At 43.4% G+C, this 22,134-nt stretch overlaps 1 protein-coding gene across 8 annotated transcripts in view; it reads left to right on the top strand.

The window, feature by feature from the left end:
• The window catches only part of LHFPL2 (LHFPL tetraspan subfamily member 2), a 151,336-nt gene extending 133,457 nt beyond the window's left edge, over window positions 1-17,879 (top strand). For 7 of the 8 annotated variants that reach the window (XM_044384100.3, XM_026498737.4, XM_057307053.1 and 4 more), the window contains one exon: window positions 13,799-17,879. In XM_044384100.3, the coding sequence (XP_044240035.1) occupies window positions 13,799-14,055 (257 nt within the window). In that variant the 3' untranslated portion in view covers window positions 14,056-17,879. The remainder of the gene's footprint in view (window positions 1-13,798) is intronic. The other variant, XR_008957470.1, reaches the window with a different exon arrangement.
• The last annotated feature ends 4,255 nt before the right edge of the window (window positions 17,880-22,134 follow it).

Raw genomic sequence — 22,134 nt, 5'->3', positions numbered from 1 at the left:
CATATATTTTGACTTATCTCTTGCTCTATGCATTCACTTCTGGGCCAGGAAGATAGCCACTGGCGAGGAGAAAAATAAGAACAAGGGCTTAGAAAGCAGAGGGAGAGAAGAAGAGAATCCTAACTCTCTGAGACCTTGTCCCATAGTTTTACACCTGAAAAACTTAACTGGCTTTCTCCAAGAAGGTTGTGTGACCTTGATTGCCCAACTTCAAAATCCCCTCAGAGAAAAAGCGTGAGGAAAATAGAGGAAGCATCCATGCTTTTCCTTCTTAGAACAAAGCACTGGAAGTTTCCGGCGTCAAAGGGAGGATCTTTATTTCTGGCTCTGCAGACAGAGAATGCCTCTGCCAGAAGTCAGGTCTAACGGTTCCATGTCTGAATCAATTTAAAAATACCATCGATTACAACACATCTGCTAATGCATCAACGTCTAGTAACCCCCTGGTAAAATCTGAAGACTGCAGGCATGTGGAACAGCAGGCGAGAATTAAACATCAGGTCAAGGAGCTTTTATGGGATGCCTACTAAGTGCAAAAACCTGTAGACTCAGGTCTCCAGTTTCTTGGGTTTCTGCTCCCCAGCCGTATTAGAGAGCCATTGTTTCATAAACTGTACCCTAGAGAGGCAAAAAAATACATATAAATCACTGTATATGAACGGAACAGAGAACTCAACCATATCATTAGATTAAAAAAACTACTCCCTAAAAGCAGGTGGACCAAGCATTAATTTGAGTAAATCCAGGGAATGGGATCTGTTTTTAAAGACTCAGTTGGAAGGTCTAGAAGAAAATTGCAAATTCTCTTAAAATCCGATATAGCAGTTGATATGCAAATAAAATGTAGAAAGCGGTTTGCCATGGTAACCACTTAATTATAGATGTAAATGATCATGGAGCCATGGATGATGTATGTTCAAATTCCACGAACAAATAATCACTTAAGTATGGCTCTGCATACTTACAGAGCAGTCGGGCACTCGCTTTCAAGCGCGTACCGCATGGCTAGTGCTCTAAGCCGTGACGCCACCTGAAAAGTAGCCTGCAGCCTGTGCAGAGCTGTGCCGCAGCACAGCAGCCAGACTTACGAGTTCAGTGACTGCATGCGGGCTTTAGTAAATGTCCAGGACTCTCTCTCTTTTTTCCTCTTTTATTTTTTTAAAAAGATTTTTTATTTATTAGCTAGCACACACGCACAAGCAGGGAGCTGGGCAGAGGGAGAGGGAGAAGCAGACTCCCCACTGAGCAGGGAGCCCAGTGCGGGGCTCCATCCCAGGACCCTGGCATCACCACCTAAGCCGAAATCAAGAGTCAGACACTTAACCAACTGAGCCACCCAGGCGCCCCCAAGAATCACTCTCTTTTTTAAAAGATAGATCCTAGTCCTAGTGAAACCTAAAATAAACACTGAGAATACAAAGCCAGCATTAAAAATTTCAAACCGAATGCACAGTTGCTGTGTGTTGGGAATTTTGAGGCCAACGTCAGGATCCTGTGTTGAAAAGACGCCTGCCGCAGTGGACGAGTTACTTAACATTATCTAGACCCTAAGACTTCAGCAGGCAAGAAATTTACTTACTGTCCTAAAAATTGCTAGCTCAAAAATTAATTTTTTTCACTTGTCTTTTACTCTGCTGTACACTGCATTTTATTTATTTTGGAAGTTTATTTTGAATGATCAGTGTAGTTTGGTTACAGTCAGCAGAAGCTCGCTCTTAATCTTTCATGTTGGATGAATAATTTATCAAGAAAATATTTCATATTTTTTTCCCAGTTGCATGTAGTTTAAAAAATAGCTTCTCAGGGGCGCCTGGGTGGCACAGCGGTTAAGCGTCTGCCTTTGGCTCAGGGCGTGATCCCGGCGTTATGGGATCGAGCCCCACATCAGGCTCCTCCGCTATGAGTCTGCTTCTTCCTCTCCCACTCCTCCTGCTTGTGTTCCCTCTCTCGCTGGCTGTCTCTATCTCTGTCAAATAAATAAATAAAATCTTAAAAAAAAAAAATAGCTTCTCAAAAAAAAAATAGCTTCTCACTTGGAATGAGAAGAAAACTGTATCACTAATTCACAGGAAGGGATAATCTGGCTAAATTAGTTTGTTAGGATGCATTTTTAACTGTTAAGAGTTAAGGCTTTAGAAACTGCCAGTGAAGTAATTTGCATATAAACATGAATCTTGCTGAGAAAGACTTCAGGAGGCTCCAGCAGGGGAGAAACTGCAGCTTTCTTATAGATTGTTTCTCTGTATATTTTAAGGGCATCAGACAATTCTTAATTGATGGCCACTAATTCTGAGTATTTCTAACAGAAACTTCCTCTGGGGGCCTTGGTTGTAAAGTCTTTTTATGACAACTGTGCTCTGATTATCTTCCGAAGATTTCTCTTTCTGTCGCTCTGTCATCCGCTATCCACCCCCGACCCTGGAAAAGTATTTTTCTTGCCAATTATAATTCCCTGTGTGTTTTTAGTAGGAAACCAGTACCATACTAGATTCTTCTGGGGACATGGTGTGAGCATTAATACAAACTTCTTTAAAAAATTGACACCCGATCCTTCACTTTTTTTCTCCTTCCCTTCAGAAAATCTTGTTGGTTAAAAACCTCTGTTATTAATCATGTACGAAGATGATGCGTGGATATAATCTGCTCAGCAAAGACACTGGTATCAGCCAAAAACCCTTTTGATTACCAGTGAACCCTTTGACCTCCAGTTCCTGATCTGCCTATCAAAGCAGAGTTATTAAATGTCAGAGTTGGGCCCAGTCTGGCTTGTCCATAAACAGAATTTTAAAATGAGGTGCAGCGAGAGCAAGTTTAGATTCTGGATTCCAAAGAGACATTATTCAAAAGAGCCTTCTTACTCTTCAGTCTTTTACTTGCTTCTTAGGAAAGGTGTCCCCAGCCTGATACAGGCAACCTCTGCCCTCCTTCCCCCAACTCCTCAGAGGGGCCTCTTGCCAGCAGTTACTGAATGAATTCTGGTCCACTCTGCTGAGGTGGACCAGCCGTCCACAGCAAAAAGGAGAGAGACAGGGACAATGCAGTGAGATTTCATTGAGCTGAGTGTATTCCGTTTGAAGAACAGATTACATCCTTCACTGCTTTTGTGTTAAAATATCCTTTTATGAAAGGATGAGGAAAGGAGGTGATGGTTTTCAGTGTCCTTATATCAGCAAAATAAAAATACTGACCTTCCAGTAATTTTTCTGGCTATCGTACTAGTGTGTGAGGTCTAGAAGTGTGGGAACCACTGTTCTAGAATGTAAGCAAGGTACAAATTGTGTCTTTTTCACATTTCTATCTCTGCTGTTCAGAATGGGCCCTGCTACATACAGAAGTCCTCAGTAAATGTATGTTCATTGATAAAAACATGATCTATGTTACAATGATCTGTACTAGCACAGCTATAAATTTCTAGGTATCTGGAGAAGAGGAAACTCTTTACCGGTGCTGCTAAGCCTCAATCCTGACATGACCTCTGCCCTCTCAGGGTATAAATAGATTAATGGAGCCACTACCCAAAGAACTAATAAGAATCATTTCCGAACTGGCAAGCACTAATTTGGGCTTTTGAATAAATTAACGGGCAAGTGATGTCAAAGGTACAGATTAACCAAAGGTGGCAGTTCTTGGGCAGAAATCCTTGATTCATGTTACAACTAATACTTTATTACTTCTATTTATAAATACTCTCCAAGTACCCCTGACTCTGAATGGCGAACTTGACATTTTCGTACTGAGGATAGTGGCCTGCCTGGCATATGAGAAGTCAGGCAGACTGGAATACCATTGCTAGCTGGCGTTGCAACTTGGCAGGCGTGAGCCCGGGACTCTCCTTGGGTGGGGGGAAGGGCCCTGAGAGCCCCCATCTTGGTGTCTGCAGTTGTCCTGAGCAAGATGTCATGCCAGCCAGGTGCCGCAGACTGAGGGTGACATCCCGGCATGCAGTGAGACAAGCAGATCTCTTGCAAACACGTGATGACTTACACCTAGGGTGCACAGGTAATGGCACAAGGATGCAGGATTAGGAGGAGAGCAGGAGAGACAAAGATCAGCAGCTGTGTTCTACGAATTAAGAAAAGCCACTTGAAGGGGGTGAGATGGTTGCAGTGGCCTGACCTGCTGGAGGTGGGTGTAATTTGGGGCCTGTCTGGGAATGCCGTCAGTGCTGTGTTTTGTCTCATCAGCTGTCCTGCGAAGAACACAGGATACGTTTGCTTGTGGACGGCATTATTGTTTTAGGTGGGTGTGCAATTTTAGACAATTCCCAGTCATACAGAATCTCAGAGCAAAGACGAAAATGTGTGTGGATCACATGGCTTACGTTTCTTCCCTCTAGTCCGATAGGTTTCAGGTTTGCTTGCAGTCTTCCGCTCACACGGGTTTTGCACATCCTGCAGAAGAGGACATCATAGCAAACCTGAAATTGTTCTGACCTGTTTACTAGGTTTTCTTTCTAGAAGTTTCTTTAGCCAGGGGCAGCCATGCCACAGTGGCATCTATATTGCAGTGAGGAGGATGGTGACAGAGTGTAATGAAAGAGAAGGTGTGGATAGAACTTCTTTATTTGTGGCTGTCTTGCTGTGGCGTTAGCAAACCAGCCTAAATGAACAATAGGTGACCCTTTATTTTGGTGCGGCCTTCCCTCCCTCTTGCCCTCCCCCTGCAGCACTCCTGTGGTTTTCTCACTTGATGAGTGCTCCTCCTCATCTGCTCTCTCACCTCTTGTAGGAATAAGTAAGCCAGCTTTGAGTCCATCCCCATCTCCCCTCTTGGGCCGGACAGATGCTTTTGTCTTAGAAGCTCTGGTTTGCATGAAGCGGCAGCAGTCGAGCACAGTGGCTCCTGAGTGGAGTCTGGGGCCAGACCGCCTAGACTTGAGTCCCGGCTCCAGCACTCGTTAGCTGTGGGGCCCTACCGCATCCCCACAGGCTTCAGTTTCCTCATCTGTCCGGTGATAATGTTAATAGTACCAACCTCATATGATGGTGAAAAGGACTGAATGAACTCAATTCCAAGTGCTTCCCCAGTGCCTGGCACATTGTAGTGCTCAGTAAGCGGCAGTGGTTGCCATTGTTATTCTAAGTTATTCTAACCTTAAAAAGTTCTAATCATCTGTATAAACTTCCACCTTTGAAGTACTAGTCGTGAATGTATAAAATCGGGGGAAGATGTGTGTAGCTTTAGCTCCATTTCATCTTTACTTGCAATCTAGCATTTTTGCCCTAGAAGACCTTCCCAAAAGGTTCTTGTGAAGACGTCAAGACTAGAAAGAAAGCAAGAATCAGAAATGACATGTGAAGTTGGCCAACAGCACAGCCTGCGTAGAGGACTGTGGCTTAGGCACGCGGTGTAGACTTGGGATAGGGACGGAGACGTAGAAGCCGAGCAATAGGGAACAAACAACACACTTCTTACCGCTCTTACAAGTTCACAGTTGAAGGCGCATCCATCTGAGCTCAAACAAGTGCTGTTCTTTTATGGGACAAAAGCGTATTATGTCACAGTTAAGACTTCTATTTTTTACTATCACTGTTCTGTATAGTTTTCCAGATGGTTAGCCCTGTACTTGCTCCTTAGGATTTCATAGGTAAAAATTTTAAATAAAAATGACATTGCTTCTTCCTTGTAAGAGTAGAGAGAACCTGGTTTCACCTTGTGTTGTGACTGAGAATGACCCTACAGGATGTCTCACAAGGCCCCTGCGCGTGAAGAGTGTATAGGTTCACAGCATGGTGACTGGGAAGAGACCAGCAGGACGGCAAATTCAGTGGGCGGGAACTGGATGTGTCTGGTGAGGTCTGCCTTCCTCAAAGCATGGTATGTTCGCCTGCGGTCCTGTGAAAGAGAAGTGTCCCCACCTAACAACAGTCGGTGCCCTACCCGTAGCTATTAAGGACTGCCAAAATGACTTCCAGCTGTCAGCATGAAAGGTGACTTGGGGGAAATTAAAATTTAGACAGAAGAGATCAGTAAATGTACAGATAAATGTTAACCAGCATCCCTGCGTTTGTTGTCAACCACTCTGGACATCAACTGTTCTACTAACATGATGGCCCCAGACTTAGAGGTGAATAGCTAACCGGGTATTCCTGGCCTGGAGTGCAGACGACGCCCGCCAGATGCCCATGTGTGACGCTGCCTTCAGGGCTGCTGATGGGAGGGGGCCTTTCCTGCGCCGTACAGTAGTTCTGCATCCTCTGCCTTCAGTGCTGGCACGTTCTGGTGTCTTTCCATTGTCCAGGCTCCTGCTGCTTCTGGTTACTACCCTTACCTCTTTTGCAGACCGCCTCGGTCCATCTCCTCCTTCATTTACCCTTGTACCTCTCGGCTTTCTGTCACCTGCCACCTTCCTGACTTCTCCAGGTTTATCCCTGCACTGCTCCCCTCCCAGCTGGTGTCCTGGAAAGGTCCCACAGGTCAGCTACAGTCTGTCTTTTTAGCTGTCCTCACTCCAGCCAGCCAGAGTTGGAAACAAGTTCAGAGTTTTGAGGCTAAACTAAGGCTGGTCTCTAGATAACTGAAAATTTATTTAATTGACTTAATACTTTTCTCTTTGTCTTCTCCCAAAGAGCATCATTTTCTAGAGCTAGAAAGGAGGTTTTCAGTGCTTGCAGTCACGTCCCATGGTTTGGACCTTGTGTGGGTTTCATTAGTAAGTATGGCTGTTGTTCTGTTAGCAGAAATTGCCAGCCAACTCCCGAGATTCATTTTATCAAGTGAAGCTTTTTCCTCCAACCATTTAAAAAACTTGGCAAGTACGTTCCAGTGGTTTCCTTTAAAATGTAACATCTGCATCACAGCACCCTGTCTTTTCATTCACCCAGCAAATATTACTGAGCACCCATTACATGTCTTACATTGTTCTAAGCAGTCGGGATCCATAAAGAATAAGCTGGCAAGGTTCTTTCTTCTCATGGAGTTTACACTGAAGATGGTGGAGACAGACTATAAACTAAGTTACTTAGTATATTAAAAGGTGGTTGGTACTGGGGAAGAAAAAAAAGGTGTAGCCAGGGTAAGAGAGGTTAGGTATGCTGGGATAAGAGGACAAGTTATAATGTTAAATAGGGTAGTCATGGTAGGAGTCAGAACAGATTTAAAGACTTGCTGGAGATAAAAGAGGTAGCCATATGGGTAATCAGGAAGAGCTTTGCAGGCCCAGGGAACAGTTAGAATGAAGGCCTTGTTCATAGAGTAATGTGGGCTCTGAGACAGAGGAATCAAAAATTATTCTAAGGTTTCTGGCCTGAGTGGGTGTAAGAATTGAACTCCCATTTGTTGATAGGAAGTCCACGGGGCAAAGACAAGACTGTGGAGAGTGGCAGTCAGGAATTAGATTTGGACATAATTTTCAAGTACCTTGTTAGACATCCAAGTGGAGGCCAAGTAGGCAATTGGAGATACAGACCTGGAGATCAGAGTGCGGGAGATGTCAGCCTCGAGTATTTAAAGCTGTGGGACCAAGTGAGATCAGTAAGGAGAAACAGACGGGACAAAGGATTGAGCCCTGGGCACTCCAATGTTAAGATATTGGAAAGTTAATGACAGCAAAGGACACTGAGAAGGAAAAGCTAATATGGCTTCCCACCTGGAACACTGGTGGATGGTGTCTAAACTACTTGCAAGGAGGACTGTCCTGTCTTACTTTTCCTCTAATCCTGTACTGTCGGTACTTTTTTTGGACTCGCTGATTGACAGTACCACTCCCAAAAAGCCTGGAGTGCACTCTGTGTCCCAGAATGGGGCTGGGATACTGGACGCCAGTCACTCTTTTGTCTGATTTGCCTTCCTTCCTGTTAGATGGCTGCAAGGCTGTGGTGGCAGGGGCAGCCTCCTGGCATGTTGCCTTAGTGAACTCAGCTGGGTCAACAAAAACTGGGGTGCCTGGAAGCTAGGTCCCCATCCCAGAGCTCTGAGTCACAGGGTAGACCCGAAGGGGACAAACATGGGGTCTCCTGCTGGGTTCCTAAATGAGTCAGTGGCTATTTCATGAACTCTTGACCTTTGTTATCCGACGTTAACTATGACACACCCATCAGGTTTATGGTAAATGCTAAGACAAAATTGTGATGTATACTAAGATAAATCAAGTTTTCTGCCCTCAAGGGGCTCAGAATCCTACCAGGGTACTGCTCTACTCAGGGCTGAGTATAATGACTGGCACTTAGGTAACTCAGTAAATGGTTGTTGAACAAGACTACAAAACAGCGTGACGAAGAGCTGAAGAGGGACAGGGTAGTGGAAGCACACAGAGAAGACCATTCTGGCAGCACGTGGTGACAGATGTTTCCGTGGAGGTGAAACTTGGGTGAGGGGGGGATATTTCCAGGTAGATGAGTACCCAAGGGGTCAGCATGAGTAAGAGTCCCTTGTTCAGGGAATGGTGGTGTGTGGAGTGTGACCAGATTCCTTGAGTATTACTGGACTAAAAGTGTTTAAAGCCTGTGAAACCCCACAACAACCCACTCGTAACCCTGTCGTAGCCACTCACCGCTGTGCCCAGGACAAACACGTGGTACATACACTCAGGGGACTCCCCTCACAAATTACCCAACTGGAACCCAGAGTTACCAAAAGCTACTAAGCCTGCTGTCAACTGTCTGCTGTGTACTGACTGAGATAGGTGAGGCTATCTCACAACTTCAGAATGAGCTGCTCGATTATAATCCAGTGGAGGCCAAGTGTTGTGTCCCTCACCAGGAGCTTCTCCACAGGTCGACAGGAGCAGTAGCAGCTGGCCTTTTTTTCTTCATGTCCTTAAAAAAGTGCTTTGCAAACTGAGGTCTAGTCAGTCTTTGCTATTTAGTCTGAAAGCCTGTCTGATGAGGAAACAGGAACATCATGTCCAAAGGTCCATTTGTTCTTCTTTGGAACAGGAGCCAGCCTTTAGTTCTCACGTTTTCAGGGCAGGAAAAATGGCCGCCTTCTGTACAAATGGTGGGTGACCCACAAAAGACAAGAAACCTTGAGTCCATTCCCTTGGCCAGCCCGTGGTGAAAGTGACAGTTGTGTGGTTGACCTGGAGGGAAGGAGGTGATGCTTGAACAGCCAGGAAAACACTGTCAAACAGCCATGGAGCCTTCCTCGTTCCCTTCACAGACTGAAGAGCTGTGGTTCACACTGGGCTGCCCCCATTCCTGGCATCTCATGAAGCTTGAGATGGTCAGCTGCAAACCAAGTAAAGTATGATTGTATTCAGGAACTCCTGGTCTTTATAAAATTGGGGCCTTGGCAGGATCATGGAGATGTTTATCTTTCTACCTCAGGGTTTTGCTTAAAACTTAGATTTGATAACATCATTTCATTCCAGGGTAGTAGCAAGAAAATTACCTACGATGTACAATTTTGTGGTTGGCCTAATCGCGGCAGGCAGTAGATGCGGACCACAAAGCAAGAGGACTGAAACTTTTCTTGCTGCATCGCATCGTGTTTTAGCACCTTCTCAGTTTCAGACACTGGAAATGCTTGCTATGACAGGACGTAGTTTCTGCCCTTTTGGAGCTCACGAAGTCTAATTGTTTAAGCCCACACCACATGCTTAGGTTGCCCACAGAGACTGAAGATTGCTGTGCAGCAAGATGGAACTGCTGGGAGTCTGGGGTTGAGTCTGAAAGCTCCATCCAGGCAGGGGAAAATGTTACTAAAACAGCCCAGAGACACGGTGGGCGCTGCGTGGTGATAGCTGGTGCCCAGCTCATCACGAGCGCGCCAGGACCATGTGGCCAGCCTCACCGAGATCGTCAGAGCTCTGTCTCCAGCCCTGGGGTGGCACTGCAGGTACACCAAGTAACTAACCATCAGTTCTTCATTTCTTTCTTTCCCAGATAAGGTTGAGTCATCCCCAGGTGACCCCATGATGAGCAGATGGTACCTTCTGGAGTACCATCTTAGCAAGTGGAGCCACAGCAGAAGTTACCACTGCTCGGAGTCCCTTACTTTTCCTTTGGTGGTGCCTGTTTCCTTTGGTTGCTAGCCAGTATCATTCTCCCTGCTTAGCTTCCTCCCAGCTAGACCAACCATTGCTTAATCAGACACGTGGGAAGAGATGCCAGTCAGAAAAGCCGAGGCCTACTGGCCTAGTCACTTACTTACTCTATCAATGTCCACAAAACACACATATATGCCCCCCTCCCAAAACAATAATGCATTAGGGCAAGGTGGTGGAAAGACCCCAGAGACCACTCACTATAGGCTGGCCTAACTTCAGAAACTTCTTTTTTAATAGCTACACAGGAAGATCAGACCATTTTCTGGCTTGGCTTCTATGTGAAATTCAATCCAGAGCACACTTCGCCTTCCATTTGATTTCTAGCTGTAACCCACAAGCATGCTGAGTCCGTGGGTATACTCCAAACCGAGGACCAGAAAAACCATGCTAAGTTTGCAGCAGACGTGGTATGTCTGACTATATTCTTATGCCAGTTGTCTTACATGCCTATTTAAGACTTTAATTTTGTCTCATTAGTTGGTGTCATTCATCCTGTTTGGAATTCAGGGCATAAGTTTGCTTCTAAACACTGGGATTCAGAGGCCTGGAACAGGACGGTGTGACAGGCTAAACCAGCCCGCTAAGAGTCTCTCTTTCCTTTCTTGCTGACACATTTCGTTCTCATTGATTGGTATCTGTCAAGTTATTTTACTGGTTTTCACGGGGAGGCACCGGGGTTTGGAGAAATTTTATTATGGGTTTAACTATGTTCCAAGCACTGGCTTGAGTACTGGCTTTAGAGTGGTAAATATATAATACAAAAATCCCTGCCCTGATGGAGTTTCAGGTCTAGGGTGGAAAAGGATAACAGTTAAAAGAAGTAAAATAGGCTGAACTCTAGGACAGTCCATTTTTATAACCAAAAATCATCAAATAGTGAAAGTTTCATGTGACTCAAAGAAGTCTATTCTGTGTTCGTTATTGCTAGGAGAAATCAAGGAAAGGAGGGAGGGAGGTGGTTGGAATTTTGAGTGGACTGGAAGGCCACACGCACAGGGTGGCATGTGCATGTAGCCTAAGCTGTGTGGAAGGAAAGCACTGCGGGGAGGGGAACAGCAGGTGTGCAGGCCCGAGCACGGCTGGGACGTGTGCCCAAGGAGGAGCCGTCTGGCTGGTGAGGCTGGAGTATAGTGCGCATGGGTGAGAAAGGCAGAGGTGAGTCTGAATACGTGATAGGGAGCCAGATTATTGGGCCTTGAAGGCCAAAGAGAAAGCTGGATTTTATCCTGAGATGGGGAACTGTGATGGGTTTTTTTCCTCACTTTTACTAAGAAGCAAAAAGAATCTTTTCAGGTAGTGTTTTATGACTAAGGAATGCTTATTAGGGCCCAGGCTGGAGTCGGGATGTTGTGAGGACTAACTGTGGCAGTCACTGGAGAGGCAACCTGAATTGTTAAACTTACTGGAATTTCTTCGGTAGAGAGCCTTTGTCTAAATACTAGAGAGATGAAAAATGGGATTTTTAAATTTTTATTTTTGCTCACCTGAAGGCCTACTGTTCTCTTTCTCTCATTGAGGCGTACATCCTGCATTTTCATGGCATCAGTTGTGTTCATGACAACTCTGATGAGTGCTGGGAGGAGAGGTGACCAGCCAGGGCAAGGTAGACAGTGGCAGTTTCCATCCTCTGACACACTGACCCTCTGAGAATTTGGATAAGGCACTATTGGTGTTGGTGGAGGCTGGCTGCCTGTGGATTCGGCACAGATCCCATCCCGTGGGGCTTGCAGACATACCCTAGCCCCCTGAGGTCATGACCTGAGCTGAAGGCAGACGCTTAACTGACTGAGCCACCAGGCGCCCAACACCTGGAACTTTTAGAGGGAGAAGCAGCTAATGCTCCCTTGCCGGGGAGAGGCACTAGAGCTTGGCCGTAGAGGCAGCGTGCCGGAGAGCGCCTCCGAATCCTTACGGAAGTCCAGTGAGGCCACCTCACTGTTTCCACGGTGGTAACTGAGGACCTGAGGGAGGAGACTACCAGACGGCTGTCTACCTCGGGGGAGGTTTCCTAGGGACGGAGATGGGGATTAATCAGGCCTTATCATAGGCCTTAGAGACAGAGAAGAATTAGCTCAGTAGATTGAGATCTCCCCAGCAGAGTAAGATATGTTCAGATGGAGAACAGATTATTCTTCCAAGGGTATTAAATTGTAGCTTGGGTTCTCTCCCTCCCCAAATTATTACACCTTTCAAAACATATATACCCTCAAAACGGACCTCATTTGCTTATTCATAAAAGTGGTAAACTTTAAACTGTGCTTGTGTTTATATATGAGAGAGGTCCGCCAGAGGCTTTAACCTATTATCAGTTGCTAGTCTGTGTTCCAGTTTTGTTACAGCTGTTACGGACGTATAAAGTATTTTTTAAACACTTCAATAATCCACAGTCACTTTGAGGTAAGGATTAGCCAGTTGTACAAAAGGTGAAGAATCATAACCAGACAAGTTAAGAGACCTCTCTAAGGTCACCCAGCAAGAGCCTGGATTCAGACCTTGATGGTACCCTTACCTCAGAGCTCTTAATTACTAACCAGCCCACCTCTTAACTTAGCAAGTCTTTGCTAAACCCTTGCATATTCCAGAGTACCAACACATTCTCCACTGGCAGTCTTACTCTTGGGGGAATTAGCTCCATGCTCCCAGTCATTTCTAACAGCACCTCCCTGGAATGACTCGGTGAGGTGTCTTTCACTTCTAACCCTGGAGTGCATTTCCCTGCCCCCTGCCCAGCACTCTGACCTATGCAGAAATAAAGGGTTGCAAGGTTAGAAAGACTTCTTTTTTGAAGCACTCTTCTTCAGACAGTGAACACATGAACCACTTCCCTGTATTCCAGCCTTGTTAGAAAGTCCCCTAAGGCCTCCAGAGCAGAACAATGGGATTCATTTGCAAAGTAGGGAAAATCAGATCCGAACTGTTCTAGGAGCACTGGCAAGAAGATGCCATCGTAAGATGAAGACCACTATGAAACACTGTCTTTGATCATCCGTCAATTCAGTCCTGTTCTTTTTATGGGAGAGTTCCTGTAAATGACTTAGAAGTTTTCGTGTGTAGAGAACTTCAGTAAAGGTAGGACAAGAGAATTTAGAACCATGATTAAATTTTGAGGTTAAAATTGCCTAAAAAACAGCTTCTGGGGGTATGAAGTTAGCAATCTTGATGTATATTAGGTATCATTTTGCAGAGAATACCGTCTTTCTCCTGCCACATAAAATAAAGCCATCCTCTTGCAGCTGTTCCAACACAAAAGCAGCCATGGTCTACAGCCAAATGGGCATAGGGTACATTCCAATAAAACTTTTATTTACAGGGGTGCCTGGATGGCTCAGGTTGTGACCCTAGGGTCCTGGGATCAGGTCCTGCATCAGGCTCCTTGCTCAGTGGGGAGCCTGCTTCTCCCTCTGCGCCCCCCCCCCCCAGCTTGCGCTCTCTCTCACTCACGCTCTCTCAAATAAAATCTTAAAAACAAACTTCACAGAGCCAAGTCCACGTTTGAGCTAGTTGGCCAGCCTCTGCCTTAGACCAAAAGGGAAATGCTCACTGTAATAAGAGTTGTGAGAAGAAATAGTAACAAGTTTAATGTTGCTTTTCTAGAAGAGAAATTATTAATGGATTCACATTCCAACATATACAAAGGAGGCGAGATCTGTCTCTAGGGAAGTGATGGTCTTTCTTGATCAGATGAGTTGCATGACACAGTCCCAGTGCTCCTACAACACAGATGCCGCAGCCCAAAGCAGGACATGAGTAGCAGTGACAGCCGTGTGTGAAGCCAGGGGGGTTTCACCTGTTTCCTCTTCTGCCTTGCAGGCTTGTTCCTTATCCTGGGTCTGATCCTCTACCCCGCTGGCTGGGGCTGCCAGAAGGCCATAGGCTACTGCGGACACTATGCATCGGCCTACAAACCCGGAGACTGCTCCTTGGGCTGGGCCTTCTACACCGCCATCGGAGGCACAGTCCTCACCTTCGTCTGTGCCGTCTTCTCCGCACAAGCAGAAATCGCAACCTCCAGTGACAAGGTACAGGAAGAAATCGAGGAGGGGAAAAACCTTATCTGCCTCCTCTAGTTTGGAAGACACACAAATGCCATTTTTTTCTGTGTGACCTTGTGAAACAGTACCCCTCTGGTTCCATCGTCTGAGTCAAGTGAAGAACTAGCCTTTATCTACGAAAGCCTACATTCCACGGCGCCAAGCCTTAACAGGACCAGTGCGAGGCAACATCCAGCTAAGTGACTGCACTCAGGGGCCAGAGTTCAAACTGTCAGAGATGGAATATGAAACTACTGTGTGAACCCTGACACGTAGTTGACAAGTCTGTCTGACTCCATCTTCGCCAAGGCTCCTGAAGGATCATGATCTAAACCATTACGGGAGCAGCTCTTCTGGTAACAGGAGGCTGTGAGCTAGACTGCAGGCTGTTCTGAGATGTATTTCTGCCACAAGGTTCGTGCCTGTAAGCATCACTGCCTCGGAATGAGGTTTTGGGGTTGGTGTTTTTGTCCCTCCTAGTTCTTGAAACTAAAATGAAGACTGTGTACTTACTGGGGATAGGTTATGTGCTCGAGGGAGTAAGACACTGCTTCTTACGACCAAAGGGGCCAGAAGGTCAGTGTGGAATCTGACTGTGGGACTTCCTCTAGGCTGAATTCCAGGGTAAGGTTGGATCAGTGAACTGCCCCTCCAAGATTTTATTAATCTGAGTAAGGAAAGAATAAGGACCTATATGATCATGGGAATAAGAGTAGCAAATCCTGCTAGTGAAGACAAATTCATTCCACTGCCCAGCAGTCAGGCTAGCACCAGTATTGGCCCAGTCCCCTCTTCTAAAGGAGATCCCATGTTTTTCTCCTAGGGTTAGGATTGAGCTTTGACTGCCAAAGGAAACCTCACCCTGGTTCCTCATTCCAGGAACAGAGGTCTCCAAGCCAACTGTGGCTCACTCTGATGTTCACTGGGAGAACTTGCCAGAATCTCAGCACTTGTGGGGAGACCTTTTCCCACTGTTTGGTAACCATGTGTAACCATGTGGTAGTTAGCTGTATTTTCAACCCCAGCAGCAACAGAATGACCTTTTTTGCGGGAAAAAAAAAGTTAAGTTTCTCCAGTTACTAGTGGTGTTCCTGAAAGCAAACTGAAAGAACATTAAAATTACTTCAGTGGGTGAGTTGCAGCAAGCCTTCATACCCAGAGAAGCACAGAGTAGAAATTTAATGCAAAAATGAAAGCTAGATCAAGCCCATACCACCTGCCTATGTCTGTTTACAAAAAGAACGAAACACCACTATTAAAAAGGATTCAGGACCTTATAATCTAGTTTCTATAAATTGCCAATAAAATTCAGAAAAATGGTATTAGCAACCGCCTCAAATTTACTTTGGACTGATCTCAGTGGCAAGAACCTAGCTGGGTATTACCTGAAGCTTCAGAATTACAGGATGACAGAAACACTCCTTCACACTATAAGCAAGTGGAGTGGACCTATGAGATTTCTGGAAGAATTAAAAGTATAGGTCTGTTTGGGCTTCTGAATCTGTTCACTTGAGAGCTTACTTTGTTTTGAAAACTTAACAAATAATGGCTTGCACCTTCTTTGGGTTAAGGTATTATATGCTAAGTGCCACCAGGCATAGAAACCTGATTCGGGTTTTACAACAGTGCCCGAAGTGAATCATCTCCAGGCTGAGTCTAAAACCATGCCTTGCTGCAAACAAGTTGCTTTGTATGTAGATGGAATGGAGCAACTCAAGTTTTATTCCCTTCTGGCCTTTGGTCTATACCACAAACCATCTTATCACACAGATGCAGAGCTAAGGGCAAGAGGAGTGGTGGTGTAGAACCAGGCCTTCAGCAGTTCACCATTCTTAGACCAAAGTTCAGAATAAGCAAGATTTAAGTCCTACAACTTTTTTTTTGAAAAGAGAAGGGGTAAATAGTTCTCCTCCTAGCAGCTTACTGTACAGGCGCAGGAAGCATTAGCCCTCTCTCTAACACCACACAGAAAGAGGTTCTGGAAGCCAGTGGACAGGGCTCCTGTCCCTGCCGTGTATTTTTATGCTCTAATTAATTAACTCCCAATGCCTACAGTAACTACTTTTTAAACCCTGGCAGTAATTTTCATTCAAAAAAAACAGCGGGGGGGGGGGGGTCCCCTTTCATCAGCAGGTTCGCTCTACTGTTTTTTTTACTGTACAAAATCAGTGTTCGGAAATGGGTTCTCTAACTCCCTTTTTACAGACAGGTTAAAGTCCTAAGCCCTGAGGACCTTCCGAGAATGTCCACCATCTTTACTACCTGAAAGGTGGGGACATCTATCTCTAGGACACCCTGATAAACAGTAGTCACAAGTGAAAATGTTACTTCAAGAAATTCACTTGACAGTGTTTTTATTCCATTAGTCTGCTACAGATGACAAAGCGTGCACACACACACACACACACACACACACACATCACCCCAAACCACTAAAAACTACTTAAACACTGAATAAGCAAAGCAGAGGTGGAATTTCTGTAGCAGAGACAGAGTAAGAACTAATGCTGGGCCTTTTAAACCGTCAGTCCATTAGCCAGGCTTTGGGAAAAATGAAACCTTAAAATCATGCTAGTCTACACCAAAACTGTACAGCTGTTTAAAAACCACTGAAGATGAGGAATGTATTAGAAATATATTAAACAATTGGACTGATCATTGACCCACATTTTCCTAATAAATATCAGTCACCTAATCACCTCAGTCCAAAAATCTAATACACCTGAACCATTACTACTACCAGAAAAGTCTTATTTATTTTTGCCTGCATTTGCGCTTAAAGTTTTGCGATGGGCTGGGCTTCTCAATGAACTCCAAGAAGGCAGAAATACTTGCGTTGAATTCTGTGGATTTTTTAAACCTGTGTGCTAATTCAACAATGTTACATTAATTGTGTAAGGGTTTTTGTATAGTTTTCAAACATCTGTGGTGTAATGATCTTTGTTAAACATGTAAAGTGCCATAGTCTTTTTTTTATGTGTAGCATATTTAAAATAATAGATTATATGTATATTATACATACACAGGTCTGTGTGAAAGATGTGCAATAACAAAGGTGTATGTAGGTTTTGTTTTTTTGGAAACTGGACAGGAGTCAGAACAGGGATTGTTTCTGTTTTGGCAAAGGAGAGTTAAACATTTTTGCCTTCATGGCCTAGTCATTAACCCATAACAATTTAAATGCTACACAAACCGATGTGAAGAAAAGACTGGTATGAAATCATTTATTCCTGGGTCTAAATTAATCACTAGATTTACGTGAAAATTAAGCCAGCATCAGGCCCAGTTAATAATGCTAGTCTTTTATGTGAAATGTGAAGCTGCCACGTTGCCTTTTCTGTTAGTGCAAAAACTAGTAGCTGGTACATAATCACTAAGGAGCTTTCTCTTAACATGCTTTGATAGACCACGTTAATGCTAGACCACTATTTAAGGGCTGATCTCACACCTTAGCCATAAGAGTCTGGCTTAGAACAGACCTCTCTGTGCAATAACATGTGGCCACTAGAAATCCCTGGCCTGCGTTTGTATTTGGGCAGTGATGACTCCCAAGGGCCAAAAGAGTTAAAGGCATGACTGGGATTTCTTCGGAGACTGTGGTGAAACTCCTTCCAAGGCTGGGGGGTCATTAGGTGCTTTGGAGGAACTCAGCCTCACTTGCTATTCAGTAGCCACTTGAGCCAAACAGAAAACTGTATTTACCGCTAATGGACTCAATTTGAGCCTTCAAATTTATGGTTATCCTATTATATTGTAAACTAATACGTTGTTTGTCTAGCATTGATTAGGTTCCTGTGCATATGTATTTCACAACGCCCTCCCCTCCCCAGATCAGAATTAAACCAGATTTTGGAAACTCATTCTGATTTTTTCAAGTCTGTTAGTTTCAACAACTGTCAAGCAAACACCTACCAGTCAACTTTTACTTTAAACACTAACTTATTATTAATGATAGGGGGAAAATGTTGAGGTTTTTTTAACTATACCATTCATTAGTCACATATATATCTCTACCTTAGGTTGACTTTAACTTCGAGATTAAGTACCTATTTCTTTCTTGGAGAAGCATCAACATAAATGAGGGGGGGAACTCTCAAATATTATACAAATATCTTAATTTTACAGTAAATTTAAGAAATACGAAAACGTTTCCAAGTATTAACACTTTTCAAAGAAACATGTATAATAATGACAAGAAAGTCAGTTGAAGGGTACAGTCTCTTCCAACAAAAATACCGAAATTAAAAGCCAGTCGTGGGGCAGGTGCACACCCACCTTTCCTGAAGGTAATCCTGCCCATAGAAAGCCTCATCAAGAAGCAGAATTCTCCTTCAGAAATTCAAAGATGACAATAATAACACTTCTCATAAACTCTCACTCAACTCTGCATATCCCATGAGGCACTTACCTGATAGAATAAACAAAAATGGCTCTTTCAACGGCCCGCGACAGCTGAAACTACTTTTATGCTTTGGCTTCTAAAGATACCTGACATTTGCTAAGTCTCTAATATAAACAAAAATTAAAAACTGACAAAATTATCCAAATCACAAAAGAAAAAATTTCCAAAAAAATTAGGATCTAGGTAGTCCAAACAAAATTGGAAATTTTCACTTGCTTTTTCAGTTATCACATCTTCAATCCAAAAGAGAAAGGACCCTGGCTTTACATGTCAGCGGAGGCTGGAAAACCCTCACATGTGCTTCCCATTTCATCCTTAGTTTTTACTTGGCAGTTTTGCTACTGGATCAGCTTCCCATGATTGATCTTCCTGGAACACTGCATTCAACTTACTCCTAGCTCTCCTTAAAAAGTCTTTCCTTAACATAAAACCACTTAAGAACAGTCTTGACTATTGAAAAATTGGACATTTTAAGTGGGTTATTTCAGTAGTTTGCATTAATTCACTACCTTTTCAACTCTCAACACTAAAGAATAACGGCATCAAAGCCAATGTTTAGCTTACTCTTAAAAGCAGCAAGAACCAATAATTGCCTTTATTTCAGAGTCCCTATCAGCTGCTTAATCATTGGCTGGGGCCATCTAGCTGCTGTCCCTACTGCTATCATCTTCCTTGCAGCTTCTTCCTCACCCTGGAGCGTTCTGCGAGATAAGTCTTTAAGCTGTGAACTGCTCATTTTGCTGAGGTACACAGGATGTAGATAAAAGCGTAAATAAGTAAGAGGAAGCAGTAAAACCACATGGGAAGGAAAAGTCAATCAAGTAACATGTAGATATTAGCAGCTCTTCGGCTTTTTATAGTCAAATATCCTGAAAAATCTAACACCTAGAGGCAAGCAGTCAACCAAGTGCCTATGAAGGAAACCACTATGACCTAATCTCAAAAGAAGAAAGCCTCAATTAAGGCAGGTGATGGTGAAGACCAGGAGATGAATCAGGTATGCTTTGGAAAAAGAACGGACAGTTAGGTGACTAGTTAGAAGCTGGGGGGAGTTGGGGGTGGGAGGGGAGGAAAGAAGAGGAGCTTGGGCAGACTGGGTGGGAAGTGATGGTATCACCAACATCAGAAATTAAAGAGGAGCAGAAACAGCATAAAGTGGAAAGCTTCGGCTTAGGTTGCCAAAAGTCCTGTGTGCAGCCAGGAATATACTGTGAAGACCAGGTTAGACAAAGAGATTCGGAAATGACAGACAACAACAGTTCTGAATTACTGTGTACTTTCTATGTGCACATACTGTGGTAAGCACTTCATTTATTCATCAAAACCCCATGAACAGAAAATTATCCTCATGTTATAGATTGTTACTCAAGTAACTGAACTAAACGGAATTTGCCCTAGGTTAAAAGCTAGTAAGTGGCAAAGCCAAGGCTCAAAGATGGGTTTGACATCCAAGTCTATATTCTCAAACAGTGACAGTTTCCTTGTACCTAAAATGTACATGATGAAAAGGAGGCCAATACGAATCCTGGGGGAACACCAACATGTCTGCATAGTTAAATCTTAGAATAACTTCTAAGCACAACTCCAAAAGACCACACCATAAGATGACAACTGATGAAAACTGCTCTCTCCTCCCTTTGAGAGAAAGACCTGGTAGTTTTTCTTACCTTTGATGGTGACACCCTGTCTCAACTCACTCAATCCTGAAAAGTACCACTAAAAATTCATCAGGATATATGACTGTGGTTAAACAGATGATGCTTTGATAATTATTATTTTACTATAAATAATCTATCATCCAGGGTAAGCAGCTATTATTAGCTAAAAAGCCTATTTTAGTAGTTAACCTAATAAGGATTTGACTTCAACTAAAGTTTCTCCAAACACACACACAAATGCCAAAGACCATTTGGTAATGGTACAGCAGGTACTCACCCGCACGCAGGGCTAGGCCTTGGTGTAGAGACTTCAAATACATGCTGTGATTTTTTTTCTTGGGTACTGATATTTTTCCTAGGGTCCACTGTCCCTAAAGGATGGATATGAATTATGGATATGAATTATGAATCTGGAAAGATGGAAAGGAAACAGTTGGAGAGAAGTGATACCATGGTACCATGGGGCAGAGGCAGCCCCATATGTAGCAGGAGTCATGGGTCTAGCTGCCCCTTCACCACGGCTCACTGAATGACTAGGATAATCTACTCGTCTATAAAAATGGGGCCCATAATAGAAATTACATCATAGGTTTGGTGTGAGGATTAAGTGATATATTAAAGCAGTTAGTACACTCTCTGGTATAAAGTCCTCAATAAGTTACTAGAAGAAAATTAAGAGAATGTTCTGTCTGCCCAGACTGTCATTTAATCTTGAGTTAATGCTAAAAACTTGTGAAGAATAACATAACTTGTTGTTAAAACCAATCTAATTTTACCGAGAGAGGGTCACTGGATTGGCTACCTGAGGCCACCATTTCTTTTTCCATCCTAATCATCTTTAACTTAGTGCTTTCAGGAAGAGGAAGATTTCTCTGTGGATGCAGTATACGTGGTCAATCCTATTTAGCAAAACCAAAAAGATAAATAGGTTAGTGTTGACTTAGCCCATCATCTATGGGACACCAGAATCTAACAAAACAAACCTGATTATTTGTCAAGACCTACTGGTAGCAAAGACTTTAGAAAAGGAACATGCAATGTTGGCAGAGTGTGGATAGAGAAGACATTTCAGACAATACTGATGGGGCATAAGTTGATAAAATTTTCTGGAACAGTTTGGCAGTGCAAATCAAAGGTCTTTAAAAATATGCTTGTTTTGGGCACCTGGCTGGCACAGTCGGTAGAGCATGTGACTCAATCTTGGAGTTGTAAGTTCAAGCCCCACACTGGGGGTAGAGTTTACTTTAAAAAAAATAACTTAAGTTTTGACCCAGCAATTTGTCCTAAAGAAGTAACAAAAGGCTAGGCCCCCAAACTTAGGAACAATACATTCTCTGATAAATTATTAATACAAAAACATGAAAATCAGAACTTATTGGAGTAACAAGAAATAACAAAACAATTAACAAAATGGCAATAAGTATATAACTATCAATAATTACTTTAAATGTAAATGGACTCAATTCTTCTCAAAAGACATAATAGTGGCTGAATGTTGGATTAAAAAAACAAGACCGAACTTTATGCTGTCTAGAAGAGATTCAGTTCAGATCTAATGGCACACACAGATTGAAAGTGAAGGTATAAAAATATCTCTCATGTAAAAATAACCAAAAGAAAACTGGATTAATAATACTTACATGAGACAGAATAGACTTTAAAATAAAGACAGTAAAAAAAGACAAAGAAGGGCATTACATAATGATAAATGGGTCAATCCAACAAGATGACATAATATTTATAAATATTTATGCACCCAACACACGAGCATCTAAATATATAAAGCAAATATTAACAGATCTAAAGGGAAAGAGAGACAAAACAACACAATGAAATATAATAATAGTAGGACATTATAGTAGGACATTCAATGAATAGATCATCCAGACAGAAAATCATTAGGTAAACACTGGTCTTGAACGATACATTAGACCAGATGGATATTAGACTAGATATATACAGAGCATTCCATCTAAAAGCAGCAGCAAACATTCTTCTCAAGTGCACATGAAACTTTCTCCAGGACATAACATATGTAAGGTTACAAAAACAATT

Source organism: Ursus arctos, unplaced genomic scaffold (assembly GCF_023065955.2).
Source record: "Ursus arctos isolate Adak ecotype North America unplaced genomic scaffold, UrsArc2.0 scaffold_5, whole genome shotgun sequence".
In the NCBI taxonomy this organism is placed as follows: domain Eukaryota; kingdom Metazoa; phylum Chordata; class Mammalia; order Carnivora; family Ursidae; genus Ursus; species Ursus arctos.
This window is presented reverse-complemented; position numbering and strand designations above follow the sequence as displayed.